Source organism: Ovis canadensis, chromosome 3 (genome assembly GCF_042477335.2).
Source record: "Ovis canadensis isolate MfBH-ARS-UI-01 breed Bighorn chromosome 3, ARS-UI_OviCan_v2, whole genome shotgun sequence".
In the NCBI taxonomy this organism is placed as follows: Eukaryota; Metazoa; Chordata; class Mammalia; order Artiodactyla; family Bovidae; genus Ovis; species Ovis canadensis.
Window position 1 is genome coordinate 23,943,912 of NC_091247.1, and position 25,014 is coordinate 23,968,925.

Sequence of the window (25,014 nt, forward strand, 5' to 3'; positions counted from 1 at the left end):
CGTCTAGTCAATGCTATGATTTTTCCTGCAGTCATGTATGGATGTGAGAGTTGGACTGTGAAGAAGGCTGAGTGCCGAAGAATTGATGCTTTTGAACTGTGGTGTTGGAGAAGACTCTTGAGAGTCCCTTGGACTGCAAGGAGATCCAACCAGTCCATTCTGAAGCAGATCAACCCTGGGATTTCTTTGGAAGGAATGATGCTAAAGCTGAAACTCCAGTACTTTGGCCACCTCATGCAAAGAGTTGACTCATTGGAAAGGGATGGGAGCAGGAGGAGAAGGGGGACGACCGAGGATGAGATGGCTGGATGGCATCACTGACTCGATGGACGTGAGTCTGAGTGAACTCCGGGAGATGGTGATGAACAGGGAGGCCTGGCGTGCTGCGATTCACGGGGTCGCAGAGAGTCGGACACGACTGAGCGATTGAACTGAACTGAACTGAACGCATATACATGGAATTTAGAAAGATGGTAACAATAACCCTGTATGCAAGACAGCAAAAGAGACACAGATGTATAGAACAGTCTTTTGGACTCTGTGGGAGAGGGAGAGGGTGGGATGATTTGGGAGAATTTTGGCATTGAAACGTATAATATCATATGTGAAACGAATCGCCAGACCAGGTTCAATGCATGATACAGGATGCTAGGGGCTGGTGCACTGGGATGACCCAGAGGGATGGTATGGGGAGGGAGGTGGGAGGGGGGTTCAGGATAGGGGACACGTGTACACCCGTGGCAGATTCATGTTGATGTATGGCAAAACCAATACAATATTGTAAAGTAATTAGCTTCCAATTAAAATAAATAAATTTATGTTTTAAAAAATAATTTAAAAAAAAGAAAAATAAGACAGTAAACCCCAACCAGCTCAGTAACTTCATTAAATGTAAATATCCTAAACATTACAATTAAATGACAGAAATTGTCAGACTGAAAATAAAAGCATGACTCAAGTTATATGATTTCTACAAGACCAAGAGATGTACATTTTATTGATACACAGAAAAAAGCAGAAGAGGAGATAAAGATATGTCATGCAAATGCTAATCATAAAAAAGCGAGAGCAATTATAATATCAACCAAAACAGAATTCAACTGTAATACTATTAGACAAAATAGAATAATATTAGACAAAGAGTATTCCTGGAAATAGGGATATTCCATCACAATAAAGAAGCCATTTCCTGAAAACAATAAAATAATATGTGCAGATACCTAAAAACTAGAACCCCTAAATATCAATACATAAAGACTGATAGAACTAAAGGTAAGATAAACAAATATGCAATTGTATTTGGAAACGTCAACCCTCTCTCAGGAACTGATAGAACAACTAGATAGAAAATTAGTATATATAAAAATTTGAACAGCTCTGACACCCAGTTCAATGTAATTAACACTTATACACCACTATATTCAATATCTGCACCCCATATCAGAGAAGGCAATGGCACCCCACTCCAGTACTCTTGCCTGGAAAATCCCATGGACAGAGAAGCCTGGTGGGGAGCAGTCCATGGGGTCGCTAAGGGTCGAACACGACTGAGCGACTTCACTTTCACTTTTCACTTTCATGCATTGGACAAGGAAATGGCAACTCACTCCAGTGTTCTTGCCTGGAGAATCCCAGGGATGAGGGAGCCTGGTGGGCTGCCGTCTGTGGGGTCACATAGAGTCGGACACGACTGAAGTGACTTAGCAGCAGCAGCAGCAGCACCCCATATGCAATAATCAAATTCTGAAGACAGAATTCTTTTGAAGACAGACAATATGCTGCTATGTATAAATCAAACTTTCATAAATTTAAAAGGTTAAAATCATATCAAATATGTTCTTCAATCCCAAGAGAATTAAATGAGATAACAAAAATGCTTATATTAACACAAGCTTAAACGCTTAAGGAGAAAAAAGATTTAAACTCAATGATCTAAACTTCCATCTTCCATCTAGACAAATATAAGCAAATTAAATCTCATAGAAGAAAGGAAATAGAGCAAAAATCAGGAGAATAGAAAATGAAACCAAAATCTATTTTTATTGAATATTAATAAACTGATAAAAACCTGGCTTCACTGACCAAGAGAAAAGGGAACACAAATTACCAGTATCAAGACTAAAAGAAGAACATCACTGCAGATCTGACATAAAATAAAAGGTAACGAAGAAACATTACAACTTTATGCCAATATATAGTAAAATATAGAGGGAAATTCCATAAAAGATGGGAGTTAAAAGAAGAGGAAATTTAAATTTTTAAAAACCTTATATCTATTTTTAAGTTTTAATTAAGAATTATCAATAAAAACCTACCCACAAAACTCTAGTTTCACTGGTGAATTCTACCAAACAATTAGGAAATTATTCCAATTCTACATGCTAGTAAAATAATGCTCAAAATTCTCCAAGCCAGGCTTCAGCAATACGTGAACCGTGAACTTTCAGATGTTCAAGCTGGTTTTGGAAAAGGCACAGGAACCAGAGATCAAACTGCCAACATCTGCTGGATCATCGAAAAAGTAAGAGAGTTCCAGAAAAACATCTATTTCTGCTTTACTGACTATGCCAAAGCCTTTGACTGTGTGGATCACAAGCAGCTGTGGAAAATTGTTAAAGAGATAGGAATACCAGACCACCTTACCTGCCTCCTAAAAAATCTGTATGCAGGTTAAGAAGCAACAGTTAGAACTGGCCATGGAAAACACACTGGTTCCAAATAGGAAAAGGAGTATGTCAAGGCTGTATATTGTCACCCTGCTTATTTTACTTATATGCGGAGTACATCATGAGAAATGCTGGGCTGCAGAAAGCACAAGCTGGAATCAAGATTGCCAGGAGAAATATCAATAACCTCAGATACGCAGACGACAACACCCATATGGCAAAAAGTGAAGAAGAACTGAAGAGCCTCTTGATGAAAGTGAAAGAGGCTAGTGGAAAAGCTGGCTTACAGCTCAACATTCAGAAAACGAAGATCATGGCATCCGGTCCCATCACTTCATAGGAAATAGATGGGGAAACAGTGGAAACAGTGTCAGACTTTAGTTTTGGGGCTCCAAAATCACTGCAGATGGTAACTGCAGCCATAAAATTAAAAGACGCTTACTCCTTGGAAGGAAAGTTATGACCAACCTAAACAGCATGTTAAAAAGCAGAGACATTGTCAACAAAGGTCCGTCTAGTGAAGGCTGTGGTTTTTTCCATAGTCATGTATGCATGTGAGAGTTGGACTATAAGGAAAGCTGAGCACCTAAGAATTGATGCTTTTGAACTGTGGTGTTGGAGAAGACTCTGGAGAGTCCCTTGCAATGCAAGGAGATCCAGCCAGTCCATCCTAAAGGAGATCAGTCCTGGGTGTTCATTGGAAGGACTGATGTTGAAGCTGAAACTCCAATACTTTGGCCACCTGATATGAAGAGCTGACTCACTGAAAAGATCCTGATGCTGGGAAAGATTGAGGGCAGGAGGAGCAGGGGACGACAGAGGATGAGATGGTTGGATGGCATCACCGACTCAATGGACATGAGTTTGGGTAAACTCTGGGAGCTGGTGATGGACAGGGAACCTGGTGCGCTGCCGTCCATGGGGACGCAGAGTCGGACACGACTGAGCGACTGAACTGAACTGAACACAAAGTCTTACAGAAAACAAAAGGGAACACTTGACAAGTCATATTTTGAGACCAGCACTACTCCAGTGGTAAACCAGAAAACCATTACCCAAATAAAAATCTATAAACCAATATCTCCAGTGGCAAAGACAGGTAACAATAACATGCTATCTGTTATAAACAATTATCTACACAGAAGCCTACTGAATGTTCTACCTTGCTGCTGAAATCAAGTACAACACTGGGGTACTTACTGCTCAGAGATCCAATACATGGGCATTTTCTGCATAATTTGGGTAGTTGGGAGACCTATGTCCTAACACAGGAAGTTATCCAGTAAAAAAACAAAAAAAATTTAAAAAGATACTTTGGGAAATTCTTCTTGAATTTCAACCTAGATGACTTAAACAATCTTTAAATGAAGAAAATAGATTATAAAACTTTTACTTTCATAGAACATATCTACAGTAAAAATACTTAGAGAAAAAAAATCTGAAAGAACAGATCATGAAATGTTAGTCTTACGGATCTCTGGATGATGTGCTTATCTTTATTTTCTACTTTTTGCTCATTCTTAGTTTCTAAAACTTGTACTGAGAATGCGTACTGTTTTGTCAATAAGAAAAAAATTATTAAAATTCATGAAAACAAATTTAAAAAGCTATATAAGCTGAGGCTCCTGAATCACACAATTCAACAGAAAAATGTTTCATTTCAAAACCAGGGCGCTTCAAACGGTCTATGCTTCCCAACATTCTTCCTATCAAGACACACATACACTATCGTGTTTGTATGGCACTGGTGGCTCAGTGGTAAAAAGAATCCGCCTGTCATGCAGAAGACACTGGTTTGCTCCCTGGGTTGGGAAGATCCCCTGGAAAAAGGAATGGCAAACCCACTCCAGTATTCTTGCCTGGGAAATGCCATGGACAGAGGAGCTGGAGGGCTACAGTCCATGGGGGCCACAAAGAGTAAGACACAACTTAGCAGCTAAACAACAACAGCATGGCACCTATGGGTAAGTAGATGAGGCTGCTGGAAACTGGAGGCAACCAGCCTGAGCTTGCGCTGTCAGAGGGCCACCAGGCCACTGGGCAATTGATGGGATCTCAGCCCACATACATCTAGGCAAGCTGCTGCTCAGGAAGCTCTGGGTTATGGTATCTCAAACTCAGAAACATGAGAAAAATTTCCTGATTAACATAGGATAGCTATAAAAATGTCTAATTCCATGCGCTATTTTTAAGTCTTTATTCAAGATAGAGAAGATGAAATTACTATTTATGTCCTGGCCAACACAGCCAAAACAAGTTGCAATCCACATTTAAAACATCCTCAAATAGCATATATTTTATCAAACAATAACTGAAAAATATTGAAGTGGAACCAAATAGCTCCTATTTCAGTCTGCAGACTCTACTGTGAGTTTCAGAAATGCGGTAACAACAATCTGGCTCCTTCTCTCCAGGCATACACAGGAAACATCATTTGGCAGATGAGAGTTATGCCCATAAAGATGAGTTAGATGATAAGCAAATGATCATTACCTCACATTATATGAAATGGAAAGAAGCCATTAATGCAGCATTAAAGTCATAAATTCACACATTCAGAAGCCAACAAAATAAAACATTAGTTCTCAAAGCATTATTATCTCATTCATGCTGCCACATTAACTGTATGCGGCAGAGTGAAAAGTGAAAGTCCCTTAGTAATGTCCGACTCCTTGCGACCCCATGGACTACATGGAGTTCTCCCAGGCCAGAATACTGGAGTGGATACCCTTTCCCTTCTCCAGGGCATCTTCCCAACCCAGAGGTTAAACCCAGGTCTCCCTCATTGCAGGCAGATTCTTTACCAGCTAAGCCACCAGGTACCGGCCCATACACAGTAAAAGCTCTAACAAATGTTACAAGCTGTCTGAAATACAGAAGGGTTATCTTCCCATTTTCATGTTAACTCACAGATTTCTTGGTTTACTTATGGACTCAGAGCAGGGTCTAATGTCAAAGCTCAAAGGGGCCCTGAGTGTCTAGATCACTCCTAGATTCTGAGCACACTTCTCAGAAGCCCACCACATGGTCCCCAAGCCCCAACGCAACAAGAGGGAATCACTAGGGAAAAGGTAACTGAATATCCCCAACTATTCTAGGAACTTCTTGATCCTTATACTTTCTTTACTCCAAACGTGGTCCACTTCAGTGCTGGTGAAAACCCTATACAAAGCAAATTGAGAAAAACCTGGAACCCCGAAGTTTTAGAAAGTCACAAAAACTACTCACCTTCTATTATTCTCAGAAAGATACTAAGTAAACATGGCTTCTTATCTATCCTTATAGTTCTAATTGTGGTATGTATACACACTTGTGTACAAAAGGAATAAAAAACACGAGTATTGGAGAAGGAAATGGCAACCCACTCCAGTATTCTTGCGTGGAAAATCTAAAGGACAGATGAGCCTGGTGGGCTAGTCTATGGCACTGCAGAGTCGTACACAACTTAGCAACTGAACAACAACACACAATCAGGCAGATTGTGATTTGGGGAAATAGTTCTTGATGGAAATGTGACATAAAATGAAGAGTGAAGTGACCTAGCAATATGGAATACAGAGTTTTGTAAGAAAGTAACATCTGTGTATAGAATAATAATTGCAAATATTCAAACAATAAAGTCCATGGCTGAAGAAAAAAAAAACCATGAGTATTATAATTACCCACAAACTTATATATAATATATATATAATTAATATATATTTTATATATTTATATATTATTTATTTTATATATAATTATATATAAATATATTTCATATAATATAAATTATACAAAATATATATGTGTATAATATACAAAATACATACATATATGTGTGTATGTACATACATACACATACACATATGAACTTACAAAATTAACTCACAAGAAACAAGGAAATACACTATGTTCATAGATTCATTTACAAAATCATTTTAGTAGTTACCAAATACCATTATCCACTTGATATGGCCAAAAGCTGTGTGCCTACTATGTGTTAGACACCACGCTAGGCACTACGAATGAAAAAAAAAAACAAAAAAAAAAACCAAGTTCAGTAACAGAGAAACCCTGCCTTCAATCTAATCAGGAATCACACAAGCAAACCAACAATTGAAAAAGGAAAGGAGATTAGGCTAAGTGCAATGATACAGGTACAAAAAGTCCTACAGAAACATTAAGAAAAAAATGCACAAATCATGAGGAAGAGGCCAAGGAAAAAAAGGTTGCCCAGAAAAGCTGATGTCTGAACTAAAACATGAGAGCTAATTAATTAAATGGAACGGTGGACGCATCTAGACTAACAGAACCATCACCACCATGGTATAAAGAGCACAATGGGCTCGAAACCGCAAGCTACTAGACACCAGACCACAGGACACATGACAGAGCCATATCACAGGACAGACAGGCAGACTAGAGCTAGTCTTATTTCCTGAACTAGAAAATGAGAGCTGCATTCTACAGTCAACGGAGCACAAGTGAAAGGTCTTAAGCACATCTTACAGTACTAGTCACAATAGCAATAGCTTAATGTCCCCTAAGGACTCAGCATGACAGACATTATTCTAAGAGATGTGTGTGTGTATATATATATATATATATATATATATATATATATACTTGTGTGTATATATATATATACACACACATATGTAAGCTCATATCATTTCCCCACAACCCCTTGTACAGGTTTGAGCCTGTATTACAGATCACTGAGGCTCAGAGACATAAAGTATCAATAACATGTCCAAGGTTAGTATCTAGAAAGCAGCAGAGCCAGACTTAAAGGGAATCTTGATAGAATTCTCATTGAAGAATGATCAATTTGACAAGCAGTGTAAAGTATGGATTAGTGAAGGGCATATAGGAGAAAACCTGGTTAGGAGACTGTTGCAAGAAACCAAATCAAAAAAACATTATGAGCCTGAACTAGGGCTGAGATAGATGACGTGCACAAGCAGCAAGCAAGCGTCATTTAAAAACATTCTAGGGACCTGGTGAAATTAAGATGAGTTCTCCATTGCATCACTCAGTATAAGCGCGATGAATTATTTCTCTCTCCCCCACAATGGGCTATAAATCCTTAAATCTAGGTAACCTATATCTTATTCCTTGTTATACACACAGTGCCTAGGATAATAGTGCCTGGTATGGTGGCAACAAAATAAATCTTTGTCAAAGAAAGAAAGAAGGGAGGGAAGGTAAAAGATGAGAAAATGCCTCATTTTTGCCTTGGTACAGATGAGAGTACCACTGACCAGGGTACTGAGGGAACGGGGTACTCCAGGTAACAGAATGGAAGGAACAGATTTCAAGAAGTGAAGGTGAATTTATATAAATATGTAGGAAGTTTCACATTTGCTCTTAAGTGACAAAATACACTGTATAAAGCTAACTCCATAACAACTCTATTTATTAGTTGATCCACTAGTAGACAGTCCATGGGGTCCAAAGAGTTGGACATGACTGAACACAAAGCACAGACATGGAACTGGGGCTTCTCTGGTGTTCCAGATGGTAAAGAATCCACCTGCGATGCAGGAAACCCAGGTTCTATCCTTGGATCAGGAGGGTTCCCTGGAGAAGAGAATGCCAACCCACTCTGGTATTACTTGTCTGCAGAATTCCACCAACAGAGCCTGGCGGGCTACCAACCATCAGGTCACAGAGTCCAACACGACGAAGCAACTAACACACACACATACATGGAATTGTACAAGAATAATAATTCTAACATACTAATATAATTAATATCACCATTAACATCGGACTCAAAACATTTTTAAAACATTTGATTTTTACATCTGAACAGCTGATAATGAGAAGGAAACTGGCCCTAGGCCACCAATGGTGCATTTGACCAAGAGCTTAAGCCCAGCCGGGGGACTCCTCTGTCTTCCCCCCATTCCATAGATTTCAAAACTATCAATGCCTCCCTTCTCCTGGCTCTTTCATTGTCGATTATTTTAATCTAATGCTGTTTTTTAATTTAAAAAAAATTATTAAAAAACAGAGACATTACTTTGCCAACAAAGATCCATCTAGTCAAGGCTATGGTTTTTCCAGTAGTCATGTATGGATGTGAGAGTTGAACTACAAAGAAAGCTGAGAGAGCCGAAGAATTGATGCTTTTGAACTGTGGTGTTGGAGAAGACTCTGGAGAGTCCCTTGGAATGCAAGGAGATCCAAGCAGCCCATTCTAAAGGAGATCAGTCCTGGGTGTTCATCGGAAGGACTGATGCTGAAGCTGAAACTCCATTACTCTGGCCACCTGATGCGAACAGCTGACTCACTGGAAAAGACCCTGATGCTGGGAAAAATTGAAAGCAGGAGAAGAAGGGGACGACAGAGGATGAGATAGTTGGACGGCATCACCGACTCAATGGACATGAGTCTGAGTAAGCTCTGAGAGTTGGTGATGGACAGGGAGGCCTGGTGTGCTGCAGTCCATGGGGTCGCAAAGAGTTGTACACAACTGAGCGACTGAACTGAACTGAATGCTGCTTTAAGGTAAAATATGTATACCTTGTTTTTCCAAGCAAATGGGGAAAAGGGCATGAGAAGCACTAAATACAGTGTCTGGCACACAGTAAGGACACAAGTGGTTGTCATCACCCGTGACCATGGTTATCATCATCACGATTCCAACAATCTCTCCACTGTTAAAAGTAACACAAGGTCAGACAAATGTAAGGGGAGGTCCTGTAAATAAAACATAATAGATGCATTTATGTAACAGCGCATACACTTACTTGTTTTCTTCCAAATCTAAGCCTTTTCACACATAGCTCTCATAGATCAAAACACTCTCCCTGCCTTCTCCTACCTTCTACTCATTCGTAAGCTTCCTCTCCAAAAGTCACTTTTTCTGAACAATCTCCTCTCACACTCTTGGTTAAACTCTCACTCTGCTCTGTATTTTTCCTTCAGATTTATCAAAATCTGTAAGAATATATCTGAACATGCCTTGCGAAGGGCTTCCCAGGCGGCACTAGCAGTAAAGAATCCACCTGCCAGTGCAGAAACTGCAAGAGACACGGGTTTGATCCCTGGGTTAGGAAGATCCCCTGGAGAAGGAAACGGCAACCCGCTACATATTCTTGCCTGGAAAATCCCATGGGCAGAGAAGTCTGGAGGGCTACAGTCCCTGGGGTCGCAAAAGAGTCAGACGCAACTGATCACACACACACATGCCTCATGAGGTAAAGGCTGATGCATTTTTGCTCATGATCAAACCCCTCAAACCCAGCAAGATGTCATATATATACACAAATGATACTCAGTAAATTTCTGCTGAATCGTGTATCAAAGAATGATCAAATCCCAGACTATTTACTAGTTTATATCTGACCAACTCTGGACATACCTATAAATGCTTTTCTGCATTCAATTCAAAATAAAAGAGTACAGACACTTACAAGAACATTATTAAAACTGGCTAAGAGTTTTGTAGAACATGTCAATTTCATCTCTCTCCAAAATTCACATCTTAAAACAGAAATCGGTTAAGATGTGTTAAAATTATTTTAATAAATTCATAATCATCCTTGCCAATAAATAGCATCTATTCTGATTTTTTAAAAATATTAATTGTTGTAAATTTGAATTTCTTATTTTTTGAATATTATGGAAACTCTTACCTTGACATTTCCCAATAATAGATGTAAAATCATCTTTTGCAGACCTGCAAAAGACATATGTAAAATTAAGACAACAGTTTTGCCATAACAATACTGTGTAGTACTACTATAAGACACCACAGACCAGACAACTTCTCTAAACAACATTAATGTTTAATGACATTCCTTCCCTCATACAGATAGGTTCTGTGCCACAAATAAGACACTTTCATTGGTAACAATGTTTTCTTTCAACCTTATTTCACTAGGTACATAGCTACAGTAAGAATATAGCAATATAAGCATTAAGTGATTTTAAGCACAGCCTTTTAATACCATAGAGATGCCTGAACCCTAGACCCAAAGGCTCTGATTTAGTAAATCTGGGATGGGGCCCAAGCAAAAGTATTTTTTTAAGTTCCACAGATGGATCCTGGTTAGCTTCCCTGGTGGCTCAGAGGGTAAAGCATCTGCCTGCAATGTGGAAGACCCAGGTTCAATCCCTGGGTTGGGAAGCTGGAGAAGGAAATGACAACCCACTCCAGTATTTTGCCTGGAAAATCCCATGGTCAGAGGAGCCTGGCAGGCTACAGACAGTCCACAGGATTGCTTAAGAACCACTGATGAGTATCATATCACAGATTTTAATCAGGGGAAAAACTCTTGTTTTCATAAGTCAAACAGCTTTAACAAGTGACCATATACATATATATTTTATATATATAAATGACCTACTTGATATCTGTATTCTTGAAATATATACCAAAGTAGCCTAATTATTATATCTTCAAAAATGAAAACTGTTAAACCTTCTAGAAAAGAATTTATAAGCAATTATCCAAAACTTTAACGTCCATGGTATTTGATCTAGCAATTTAATTTCTATAAAGTTATCCCTGGGAAATAACTACAGATATACACAGATAAAGGCAGTTAATGCAGTCTTATTTATGAAAAAGAAAAATACAGCCAGTATAAAGAGATTAATTATTAAATTTTGCTACATATACTCTATGAAATATTATATAATTATTGTATGTGACATGAAAAGATGCTAACAATGTATTAGTTTACAGAAGTTAAAGAAAAAGGTATCAAATAGAATGCAGAGTATCATTCTACTAAATATACACATAGTTTATACACACACACAAATTTCAAAGAACATACATCAAAATGTTAATAGTAGACAACTTTTGGACCATAAAATGTGCTGTTCTTTCATAAATACTTAACTGTATTTTCTAACATTTGTAAAATAAGCATTACCTTTAAAACAAATTTTAAAGACAAAGATTTTTAGCCATTTATTAAATTATATTAACAAAATCCAGCTACAATTATGGAAATAAATTTCCTTAAGAAATTAAGACTATACACCCTCCACATGGTCTAGAACAAAAAAGAAATGACCTCACAAGTGAATCTGATTTAATGTCAGCTCTTGTAACCTGGACAAAATATTCAACATGATTTCATTTTTCCTTTCACTAAACAGGATAAGTAACCGCAACTTCAGAGTTCAGAGAAGATTGAATCAGACATCACATATAAATTACCATGAACTAGACCAGGTGGCGTTAACAGTAAAGAACCTGCCTGCCAGTGCAGGAGATACAAGAAACAGGGGTTTAATCCCCGGGTCGGGAAGATCCCCTGGAAAAGGAAATGGCAACCCACTCCTGTATTCTCGCCTGGGAAATCCCATGGACAGAGGAGTCTGATGGGATACACTCTATAGGGTCACAGAGAGCTGGACACAACTGAAGTGACTTAGCACACAGAGTGAAGTAATACAATCACAAATAATAGTTTGTTCTTTTTGCTGGAAAAGGGGAGGAATGGAGGGGAGACAAATCTGTTTTGTCAAATCGTCACAGAATATATTCACTTAAGATACTTGAGCAAATTGGGAGGAGGGGAGGCAAGGGTGCCTTTTTTATGAGTCCCTTATTCTAATGCTTTTTATTGTATTTCATGAAAGTTTCTAACCAGTTTCCATATTTATAACAGCCCATAATCATAAGAAAATATCACTTCAATACTTAGGAAAAGAGGAAGTATGTATTAACCACTTATAGTCCATAACCACCAAATGACAAGTAGCAATTCACAAACTGTTTTTCACCCATGTGAACTCCACACATAAGCAGGTTAAGTGTCATAGTAGAGCATGCGATTGAGGCCTTTGCCACTCACTTCAAAACTGAAGATGAGGGACAGCAGCCTAGCCCTGCACTGCCAATAGCAGAGCTGTCTCCTCAACTATAGTGTTTCAGCTTTGTATGTTTTCCACTAAAACTATCTCCTGTTTATAACCGCTTCCTAATATTGAATAACAACCCCAGACACTATAATTATCTTTCATATTCTAATTCAATCTACAAATATTTACTGAATACTGAGTGCCGACTACTATTACTACTGGAGTCAATCTTAGGTTGTATGTGCTCCTCACTGTGGTAGAGAAGACACAAATGAGCAGTGAGAATAAACATCTTAGAAATTCAGGCACAGCCACTAGTCACAGCATTGGCTTTGGGTATCTACCTTGCCCTTTTTCTTTGCTGACTACCCCACTTTGCTTAAAGACATTTCCTCTCAGGTTACTGCAAAGTAAGTGTGGGTGTCTATCTGCGACAAAAGCAACTGAATGCCAACGTGAACAAGAGAATAGGCTCTGCCCCATAATATCCTCTCCAGAATCTGCTTCCCCATCCCACTTGCTGACAGACCAGGCCACTAAAACATTAACTAAGCACCTATTACATCCAAGGAAATATACAAGTGCAAGGGAAAAAAAAAAAAGAAAACAGTCCATGCCTCCAAGGAACACACAGTATAAAGGAGCCAAGACTTCAGATCCCATTCACTGGAGTTTTAAACAAATGGCACCCCCTTGGAGGAGTGCAAAGCAGAGGCCATAAATATACTGGGGGAAACCCACATGTAAACATATTGGCATAGATGGCTAAAAGGCATGACCAAATTTGTAGACAAGAGCACGAACACTGAAGCTAGGAGAGCTGATTTCAAATCCCTGGGCAAATTATTTCACCATACTGTGCCAGAGTCCTCATTTCTAAAATAGAGAAAAAGGACTTCTGCAAGGATTGAGCTAACACGTGTAAAACACCTACAACAGTGCCCAACACCATTAGCATTACCTTTTTATCATTAATGTGTTGATTATTATAGGAGCATCAAGGATGGATACCCAACCAATAAAGGGAAGGGGATCCAATGGGAATAAGTCCCTGAAAGGTTTTCTCATACAGCTGCCTCTGGGCCTCAAAAGTCTTTAAATATACCAAGTTACAAAACTCTTGTAAATTACAGACCAGACGAATAAGATCTTGACCACCATCACGTCTGTTGCCCAGAAATCTTCCCTCACTGCTTAGTCTCAAATGCATGAGCAGACTCCTACAGAGCTGGCCTCTGTATACGTTTTATAAATATTATTGTACATGCTAACAATCCAGTAGCAAATCCTCTTACAAAAGCAAATAATTACTTTTTTTCTTTTCATCACAATTTTTAGTAACAAGTTCCAGAAACCCTTAGTCAAAATCTCCTTCACAAGCCTAAGTATCAATCCTTTGCCACATGTGTATTCCAGTCCTACCAACTAAAACCATTCCATTAACGTCTCCATTTTGTGAGGCGGAGAAAAAGATGGCAATTTTGACTACTATCTGCTGTTCATAAAGAAGTCACACGATATACACATTTCTCTAAGAGAAACACATCACATCACTGCAGCAAATGGAGTAGGAAGTACCAACCCATCTCTAGTAACAATTATCAGCTAAAACACCGTGCCCCCGAGGCTCACTCTTGCTGTTAGAGAAGAGGGCCCTGCCTATCAAAGCCATGTGGAATGAAGAGTGAAGTTCTGAAAAGCAGTCATTACTGCCAATCATCTCTGTCCTGATGGTTTTAAGAATGATCACAGAGGCTCAAGATCTGAAGTCAGAGCCCCAACGGGAGCTAACCCTCCAGCTACTCCCCTAAAAGTTATCCAAAGCTAATTCCAGTTCAGTTTGGATAAATGAAAGAAGAAATTTTGCAAAGAGAAACAGTGTGCTAAAAACTGAATGCTTATTAAAACGAGTTTCAGTCTACAATAAAGTAGCAGAAAAAACTTCTGACTGGTATCCAGGCAGCCTGAAATTTCCACTTCAGTTGCTTATATTTTGAGACTCAAGACTTGGGGCTTTCCTGGAGATAGGAGTGGCTCCCAGATTTAGAGGTACAATATGTTTAGTCTGCTGTTGACAATTTCCTGAGAGCATAAACTAGTTTTCCTAAATTAGTTGCCAATGTTGCTATTTCTTTCACAACTGATATACTACTTAAAAATAAAGTGCATGAGAAGCTCAGCTCGGAGAAGTCTTCTAGATGTGAATGTAATACCACTGATGTTTCAGGAGGACAGAGAATCAGTGGTCTCTAGTAACACTAAGCCTTAGTGTTCTGCAGGCCCGTGTTCCATCTACAGCTTTATGCCAACAGAGTAAAAGCTGTCTCGATTGCTTTTTCACCTTCCTGAGCATCTGCTTATCTGACTTAGCAATAAAAGGAGAGTAATTTTCAGAGCTCTGGAATATATGCTTTTGTCTACTGAGAAAGTAAAATTTCTCAGGAGACAGAGTGACCCAGGGAAGTAGAAGGCATACTCTGAGAACAGTCTTCATCCTTTAATTAGCATAAGTTGGCATCTGACACCTTACAAAACTACATGAGCTAATAAAAAAATTCCTTTAAATATACCCCCTTTAAAAACCTGAGTTCTCACAAATCAAGTAAATCTTTTCTGAAGGGAACTGCTGAATGAATACAACTGACACTTACCTGATCTCCACACACTGGTCTTGAACAGCAGCCAAGAGTTTCCCATTGCTTTCATGGGGAGAAAGAGAAACAAATCCCTGTATGAGTATCTGTAGCTCTCATTATCGTAGATGGAACCATTTTAAGAAGTTAAAATCATTTTCAAATTTTTTCACGTCTTTATCCAATTTGTGACCTTATAATTAGATGTGTATATAGGTACAAAGGCATACAAAATAATTCAATAGAGTTGCATTAATATATTTAAACAATATTAATCATGTGTGACACAGGGAATTTATATACAGTAGAAAACCAAGAGAGCAAGCCATAAGGACCCTAAAATTAATAACCATAATGGAATTTAAATGCTAATCCAGGTAGAGAAACATTAGGTAAATTTTATGCATCCTTACCTTGCAAGTACCAAATGCCAGTTTATCTGTTTATTAACCAAGCGAACCAGTCCATCAGGGAGCAAGAAAGGTGCAGGGCTGAAACCACAACACATTAGCTAATTTAAAAATCTAATCATGAAAACCACATATAGTAGGTAAATATTATAAACAGCAGATCTATAGTGAACAAGAGGGATTTTTTTCCATTAGAATATAAACACAAAATATTGGCAAACTCAAAACTGAAAGTAACTAATTCAATATCTGAAACTTGACCACATACATTTCTCTATTACCAAAAAAAAACCCTGGTTATGTGGTCAATGATATGTTTTTTCTAAGGAAAAGATATTTGAAGGTGCCAGTAACGGCAGAGTCAGCTTATAAGAAACACTTCCTGCAACGCATACCCAGAAACACAGGCTCCAACTCCAACAAAAACAAACTCTAGCAGACAGCTAAACTCACAGAGAGAAACAGAAATCTCCTAAGAAATACAAATGCAAAGAGAACAAAGTTGGAAATGGGCACAGGACAAAGAGGAACAGAACTGAAAACAGAGAGTGAACACCTGCGAGGGGCCACAGGAAGGACACAAGCGGGAGGTGAAGACCCCCGTAGAGGCCAGGACCCTCAAAAGACTGTGCCATCAGTGCAAGGGGAACAAGCCAAATGTCACCAGGAACCCAGGGAGACCTTCAAGAATCTCATCTCTGCTAGGAATTCTGATCTGGGGGGGATGGGAATGAAACCTCCTAATGAAAAAACAAAACCCCAAGTCTTTACGACATGCAAGACTGGACGGTGATTTCACTTTACTCACACGCTGCAAGGTTCCCAAGCATAAGCTCACAAGAGCATCATTCAGAAAAGATACAAGGAAACGATCCACCACAGGTGAATCAGGAGATCAGACAAATCAGAGGAGTAACACATGAAGAAAATCAAGAAAATAAGTGGGAAAGAAAAAATAATTCGATGGGGGGAAGAGAAACAGGAAAAAAGAAAAAAACATGGAAATTAGAAAATACAACATAGGATAAACAATATTAGTAATTTACATCCAGTATATTTATGTTCATTTTTTAAGACAAAACAATTAATGCCATGAGGTACTTAATATCATCTAAAAGATATGAAACATGCCTGTGGTACAATCAACAGGAGAATGATAATTTCCTCTGGAGGGGAAGAAGACAGGCAAAGGTCGGGGTGGGGAGGAGTGGACTTGAGCTCTAACATGTTGCATAAAAATTAAAACAGGGCCATCTGAAGCACATATGGCAGAACAGCAACAACTGCTTTAATTCAGATGTGGATATGATCATAACAGATTACATTACTGTCTACAATTTTCAGTCTGTAATATTTCATGATTGAAAGCAAAAAAAACCTTGAAAAGGCCACTCAAAACAAATATTGGCTCCAAGAACTTTTAGGTATAATTATCATAAACTCAAGAGCACAACAACTCAACTACAAGCTTTTTGAAAGAAACATACCACAGAGAAGACTAGATAATCACCCCATGGTCCGCTCAGTCTATACACTGATCAATGTGGCCAGTGCAAGGAAAGGGACTTCTTCCTAACGCCTGAGCCTAAGGCGTTTACACGCAGGACAAGGCTTGCAACAGAGGGAGCTCTTGCAAGTCCTCCTCCTCAATAAATAACAAAAGAACTTACTGTTCAGGAGCACCCTAAACAGACGTCTTGTCTGCCATCCCTAACCAAGGGTTCTCAGCACTAGCAAGTGCAGCCCAGTGAGACCAGGAAAAACAGCCTACCTCTTACACTCCCCTCCCCACGACCACCCTCTCTCTCTCTCTCAGTTCTCTATCACATTCCACATCCCCCAAAATAAGATAAAATTCAGTGAGAAATTCAATGCCTGCATACACACACACACACACACACAATAAAAGCAAAAAAGCACTGGAGATAACCCTAGGGAAGAGCCAAAGGTTTGTTTTATAGGACTAGAATCCTGTTATCTCTAGAGCTCTTAAGATTAGCTTTCCTCGAGGAAAAAGTAATCTGTGGGAAATAATTCTATAAATCAATTTCTACACATGCATCTAAAAGCAAAAATATATCTTTGGTCAGATTAATCATCTCCTCGTTTCCAAAATTAGCACCAGGCCTAAAAACATACTTAACACTCAAAAGATCTAAGAAGTTTCCAAGAACTGAAACCTAAGAGAATCTTCTCTGATGCACAGCAACTGAACACTGACTACAAGAGTTGATACAACAGTAAGAAAAAAAAGGTTTTTAAAAAGATAATGCAAGAATAGGTCCATCTGTTCTTGAATGTGTGCATTCAAGATAAGGCTGAGAAAACATTCCGAGAATGCAGAAATGGTCATGAGATATTCTCAATAACGACTAAGCGATCGAAAATTAGCCTACATTTACCGCAAGATCTTGTCAGGGTATACCAAATGTTTGACAGGGCTGTTTTATAAACTGGGTTCACCTGAATGTCAGCATCCATATCACAATCTGGGATTCAATTCTGCAAGCTTCAATAATAAATAGGATAATATTGTATGTACTTGCTGTGCATACCATTTCTTTGAAGCGCTGACTACTCACCTGTACCAGATATATTGGCTTAAAAATAATAAACGATCTGTAATAAAAAGAAACAGCAAAGCCAAATATGAATGAGCTATTCTCTGGGAATCATTTTCTATTTTAGATTTACTGACAATAAGTCTAAAGTACACTATAGAGTGAGTCATTACAAAATAAAACATGGAGAATACAACTCTTGACGAAAATAAATATAATCTAATATACACAATAACTCTCACAAGATCCTATATTTGTTTATATGTCTCATTTATTTGTTTATATGTTTATATGTCTCAAGTCTGTATTATTCAAAACTTTGTATAACAAGTAAAAGTGGTTTGAGATGCAAAATTTCGCCTAAAAAAGAGGCTTTAATGAAACCATAGAGTAGAAGTCATAGTGATCACCCATGAAAACCAAAGTATCTGGATAAAGATTATGATACCATTTCACACTTTACAGCAAAGACATAAAAATAATAATGCCTAAAATGGGGAAGTCCATGGGAAACAAAATCTTCAGCACACTATTGAAAAGCAATGTTTTATATGACTCCATTTAAAATGTACACATATGTGTGAACCTGTGTACATGGTTATGTATGGTGACAAAAGCAAAAGGTCTGAAGGATAAGAGATTATCGCCAGGTGGTAAAATGAGGAATTATTTATTCCAATTTGTGGTCTTCTGTATTTCTAAACTTAGTATATTACTTATATATATGTCCTAAATTTTCAAAATTTCACATTTGATAATAAAAACTGAATATGCTAGTGTGTCTTATAACAGAAGATAAAATTATTATTATATTTTCAATCGTACTGATGAACCTATGTGCAGGGCAGCAATAAAGACACAGAGAATAGAACTGCAGATACAGGGGGTAAGGAGAGGATGGGATGAATGGAGAGAGTAACATGGAAACACATTCTCTGCCATATGCAAAACAGCCAGTAGGAATTTGCTGTATGGCTCAGGGAGCTCAAACTGGTGCTCTGTGACAACCTAGAGGGGTAGAATGGGGTGACAGGTGGGAGGGAAGTTCAAGAGGCAGGGGACATATGTATACCTATGGCTGATTCCTGTTGATGTATGGCAGACACCAACACAATACCATAATGCAATAATCCTTTAATTAAAAATAAACTGTAAAAAAATGTGTCTGTATAAACATATGAATACATCCATGTGTATATATGCATATATACACACATGCTTACATAGACCTATATAGTTAAGACACATGCATTTTTTTATAAAATAGGTAACATTTATGCTATTAATACTCATTTTAATCAGGCAAATTAATAGTAATTTGTTTAGCAACTGAGTTTACATTAAAACTCAAAAGGACACATTTTCAAATCCCTAAACTTCTTAAAAGCACAGTTACAGAATAGGAAAAAATAAGGAAAAAATTATCTGCTAACTATATCATAAATAAATAAGCTATGGTGGTGGTTTAGTCACTAAGTCGTGTCCAACTCTTGTGACCCCACGGAATGTAACCCGCCAGGCTCCTCTGTCCATGAGATTTCCCAGGCAAGATCACTGGAGTGGGTTGCCATTTCCTTCTCCAGGGGATCTTTCCAACCCAGGAATAGAACCTGGATTTCCAGCATTGCAGACTCCTAGGCCACAGGCAGACTCTTTACCAACCAAGCTATAAGGGAAGCCAAAATAAGCTATACTCACCTCTAATTGCTTTTGTGATGATAAAGGATGCACCATGTTTCCGGTTGCCTCTAGGCTGCAAATGAAAAAATAATTTGAGAATTTTCCACTGATACTTATATAGTAAGCTATATTCCTTTGCTAATACACAGTACTGGGCACAAGTTACCAGTATCTTTAAAACTACTTATAGATAGAAACAAAACAAGGAGAAGCAGCATAGGAAAGTGAGCATGGCAGAGATACAGGCATTTGTCAGGATGAATTCTGCAAGACAGGACAGGGATTGAGGTTGGAAAATGTTTCTAAATCAAAGCACCAGTGCAAACACAAAAAAAGTCAAGGTCTAAGACCCACACTGGTTGCCAGTTGGCACAGTCTATTCTGGAGGCCTACAGAGGCCTAAAAGGGGTTTTGCTTGTAGAAAAAGCGATCATATGGATCAATAAACTCATGCCCCAAAGCAAATTTATTGAACATTAGCTGCATATTCATAGAGAAACTACTACAAACAGCCACACTGATACATAACTGCTATATAAATAGTTCCTTAAGTACAGAACAAACATAGGTTAAACAATACTAGGCACTATAACCTGGAAGATGTCCTAATGGTCACAAAGTGCAGGCAGATATGGCTTAAAAGCACAAAAAAAGTTATTTCATTCAACAAACATGAATCCATCATTTACTTTGCAGAAGACAAAATTTGGTTTGGGGAAGGAATATAAACATGAGTCAAATGTAGCTGACTTTCAAGAGCTTGTAGTTCAGTTAAAATCAATAGAACCAAACAAAAAAAGTGTTATGAGGTTTCAATGTAAGTTGATGCAGTACATATTTCTTTAGCCAATTTATAATGTGAAGCATTTCTATAACATTATGTAATTAACCAGTGAGTGCTAAGGTGTGGAAAGGTATCCTATTCAATCAGTGGCAGCAGCAACTTTCCAGCTACATAAGATACAAAATATCAATTGTTTGACACAAACAGAAACTATGTAAATACTTTTTTTAAATTATGCATGAGGATCTCTGCTAGCCTACAAAACATTCCAAAAGAGAAACTGCAATGGGAAGGAGGTTAAAGAAAAGCTTATAAACTTTACAGGAGAAGCAGTACTTTCTCCACTAAAGAAACTCAGCAGCCAAAAAAGAAGAAAGAAAGAAAAACTCAGAAAAGAGATTGTAAATAAGAATTCGTATGGGCTGGAGCCCATGATCCTTAACGAAACTCCTTTCCCACCTTGCTGCATATTCTGATCTTAAAACAGCAACTGGCACACGTTAGGCACTCAGTAAATACGTTTAATAAATGCGGGTTTCTGCTTCTTATCTCCACCCTGTGCCTGAGAGGTCCTTTCTATTGACCTACTGTCCTTTCTACTGAAACTACTGACTCCAAGGTCTAGATTACCAACACCTAGGACCCCACTTCTAACAAAGAACCCAACCCCGGGTCCTCATAAATTTTCACTCCTCAGGGCATTTTGCTCACATCACTATTACAGTGCATATTACAGCAGGTGATGAAAAAGTTTACTACACTGTCTTCCCTCTAAGACCGCAAGTACCACCAGACTTATTCACTTCGGAAGCACAGCGCCTCACAGTATCTGGAACACGGACAGATATACACATACACTCATTAATTACTTAAATAACCCAGGAACTGACACAACTCGGGTCCAGATAGGAACAAAGGTTTATGCCGCGCTCCATGACAGCCCAGCAGATGCTGAGATGACTGCAGGGTCCTGGAAAATACTCCCACAGCAGGTGAGGAGCAGCCCTGCCGGAGCCGATCCGGTAAAGGGACTACCGAGGGTCTAGGTGAGGGAAGGACCCCCGAGTCCAACGCTGTGCCTCCCCTCCAAGTAGGGACGGTGAAACAGAACCGGGGTAGTAAAGTACTTGCCTCAGAGCCCGAGGTTTCGCCCCCCGCCCCGCCCCGAGAGCCGAATTAGGAGTCCAGGAAGCATGCCAGAAACTCCACCTGGGGGACCCGGACCCCCGTTAGCTCGCGGTGCCGTTGCCAGGACGACCGCACAAGCGGTGGAGCCCGGCTCCATCACCCTACGTGGCTCCGGCTACGTGTCTCTGCCGGGGCAGCGCCGGCACCCAGCTGGCGGCAGCCCCGGCGGGGCCTGGTTCACCTGTACTTCCGTCTCCGGGGGCCACTCGGTGTTGACCAACAAGTCATAGAGTATCGTCTCCTCCTCGCCCTCCGCAGCGCCTGGATTCACGGTCGGCAATGGCTCGGAGGACGCCATATTTGCCCCCACCAAGTGCTGGGGCCGGGCTACTACGGCAAGCCGCGGCGGACAAGCTTCCGCGGCCACGCCGCCTCTGATTCCCCGGGAAAGGGGTGGAGTTAACCCGGGGTGGAAAGGAAATGCTGAGTTGAAACCCTTCTTTGAGTAGGTGGAACAACCTCTCGCTTGTCTTGCGGTACAACTTACATTCTGGTCTTGGTACGCTCCCTCTTTATTAATTGCATGAGATCAGCCACATCCCAACCTCTCTTACCCCGTCAGCTTCTATAAAACGAAAGTGATAGAACTATCTTCTGAGATCCTTTCCAAGGCAAACCATTCATCATCACAGGAATCCAAGTCTATGCCCCAACCTCTAACGTGGAAAAAGCTGAAGTTGAAAGGTTTTATGAAATGAAGTCGCTCAGTCATGTCCGACTCTTTGCGACCCCATGGACTGTAGCCTACCAGGCTCCTCTATCCATGGGATTTTCCAGGCAATAGTCCTGGAGTGGATTACCATTTAGTTCTCCAGGGGATCTTCCCAACCCAGGGATCGAACCCGGGTCTCCCGCATTGTAGACAGACGCTTTACCGTCTGAGCCATTCTATGAAGACCTACAAAGACCTTCGAGGACTAACACCCTGCGTTCTGCCATTTATGTATGCGTTGCCTAACTGATACAAAGAGGGCAAACTGTTTGGTTTGTTTTTGTTTTTTTTTTTTTTTAATAAACACAGGAAAGCTATCCTGTGCAACAGATTAAACGAATGAGAGGTATCACCGGAATTCCCTGTTGGTCCAATGGTTAAGACTCAGGCTTTCACTGCTGTGGGTTCCCAGGGTTCAATCCTTGGTGGCGGAACTAGGTTCCCGCAAGCTGTACAGTGTGGCCAAAAGTTTTAAGAAAGAAAGGTATCAGAGAATGAGGCTATCGGAGTTCAGAAAAAGCCAGAGGGTCTAGAGGGGCTTTCTGGAGGAAATGAAGTCTTTAACAGATAAAGCTGGAATCAAGAGCAGAGGGTTTGGGGAGAGCATTTCAAGTAGGGGGAAATGGGATAAGGACAGAGGCAGAAATATCTAGTTGAAAGAGGAAGCAGCTGAGTAGAAACCAAGCCAAGAAAGGGCGTAGGGGCAAAAAAGTTGAAATAATAGGTTGAGGACCCACTTGCAGGTCTAGGCTTATTTGTTCATTCATTTAGTCATTCCTTCGTGCAACAAGTGCCTCTCTGAGAAAAGCCCTGCACTGTAAGCAGAGACACACAACCTGTATAAGTATACAGTGTCCAGGTGGCTCGCTGTATCTCACTGTTCGCTGAGCCCAGAGTGTGCAGAGCACGAGCCGGGAAGATGGGAGCAGACGCAAAGAGCCATAGTGAAGGAGGAAATAGACAGAACAGCCTCTGTCTTGAAAGCAAGACTCCATCTTGGGCTGGACTGTGGACTTCGAGCTATATGCCCAGTATCTATGGAAACGACAGACCAACTGGAAAACCTGGTCCCTGGAAGGAAGAGCCCCAGGGCTCGTACTTAGACTCTCTGTCACCTAAAAGAATACCCTAATTATCTGTGTAACCGAATAGAATCATACATTCTATTATGCTTATTGCGGTATGACCTCAGGCCTACTGATCAGTGTCCACTGTTAATTACCCAGGCTTAAGGCAAATGAATCGTAGGTTAACTTTGATTGTATCTTTCTTTTTCCTTTGTTCAGACTAGTTTCAGGAAATTTGGGGAGGTGGGTTTGGGCAACTACGCTTAGGGTATATGAGGTTTTCACAAAAACTGGTCCTTGGCTAAAAGGAGACTGCCTTGGGCCTGCTGGTATAATAAACTGTACTCCACTATCTGCATTGTTCTCTGAGTGAGTTTGTTTCCTGGAACTCATGGCTACAACAATAGGGACTGCAGACATTGTTTATTCACAACAGCAAGGCAGACAAGCTTTACTCTCTAACGGCTGACATAGCAGCAAAGATGACTGGGCAACTCAACGCAACTCGACTCTACTTGACTCTCTCCTACAGGAACTTTTTCAGGTGGTTCTTGTATAGAACCACCAGGATGCGCGTGCGCGGTATCACAAGTGATCCCAGCTGTAGGACATGAGTGGAGTGGGGCGAGAGTCTGACGACCACCACCTGGCCAATTGCTCTCTCCCTATACCAGGGAATTAGTACTGTATCACATTCAAAACAAACATAAATACTGAAGATTTGTTACAGGAATTATATTGCCTAATATGCATCAAGATGCATTAGGCAGAGATGCAATTGAAAGCCCAGCTGAGAAGTCTAGGGCTCTTTTTCTTCCAAAGTTAGATGACCTCAAAGTAAGTCCTGTATCACCTGCCTGGTCTCGCTTCCTCTCTCATCTCATCTCCTGCTCCCCCACCACCTTCTGAGTCCGCCAGATACACATCGTCTTTAAAGACTTGGCAAAGGATGTTCCCTTTTCCTGGAAGGCTTTCTACAAGATATTTGACTCTCTCTCCCTCATCCCCAAGTTTCTGCTCAAAACGTTTTCTCTCTGAAGCCTACCCTAACTGCTCATTTTAAATTTGTAGCCACCTTTCCTGAACTCCAGCACTGCACATCTCCCTTACCCACGCTACACTTTTTTTCTATAACACTTGTCATTACCCCAAATGCTATATAATGTATATTTTATTACATTTGTTTATTATCTGTCCCCTTTCACTAAAATGTAGACTCTTCCAGAACACAGCGCTCTACTGTATACCTATAGACGCTAAAATGGAAGAAAGTCAGCTTTCCCCTTGTGTAAGGGAAAACTCAGTTCTTTGCTACAATGTGTTTCTTATCACAGGCGTCTCCTTCACTTCTTACACAAAGCTCTTTGTTTCTGACACTTCCCATCACCAAAGGTGTAGAGGCTCACAAAACTTGGGCAAAGTTACTTACATTTTCTGTTCAAGATTATGACAAAAGATACAGGTGAACAGCCTGATGAAGAGATGCATACGGTGAGGTCCAGG

At 39.8% G+C, this 25,014-nt stretch overlaps 1 protein-coding gene across 1 annotated transcript in view; it reads right to left on the bottom strand.

Moving 5' to 3' along the window:
- The window catches only part of NBAS (NBAS subunit of NRZ tethering complex), a 341,977-nt gene extending 319,856 nt beyond the window's left edge, over positions 1–22,121 (bottom strand). Inside the window, exons 1-6 of the mRNA XM_069580217.1 lie at positions 21,914–22,121; positions 19,779–19,833; positions 18,102–18,138; positions 15,523–15,600; positions 15,128–15,175; positions 10,292–10,335 (exon numbers count right to left, since the gene is read on the bottom strand). Coding sequence (XP_069436318.1) covers positions 10,292–10,335; positions 15,128–15,175; positions 15,523–15,600; positions 18,102–18,138; positions 19,779–19,833; positions 21,914–22,030 — 379 coding nt within the window. The 5' untranslated portion in view covers positions 22,031–22,121. The remainder of the gene's footprint in view (positions 1–10,291; positions 10,336–15,127; positions 15,176–15,522; positions 15,601–18,101; positions 18,139–19,778; positions 19,834–21,913) is intronic.
- Positions 22,122–25,014: the final 2,893 nt, after the last annotated feature.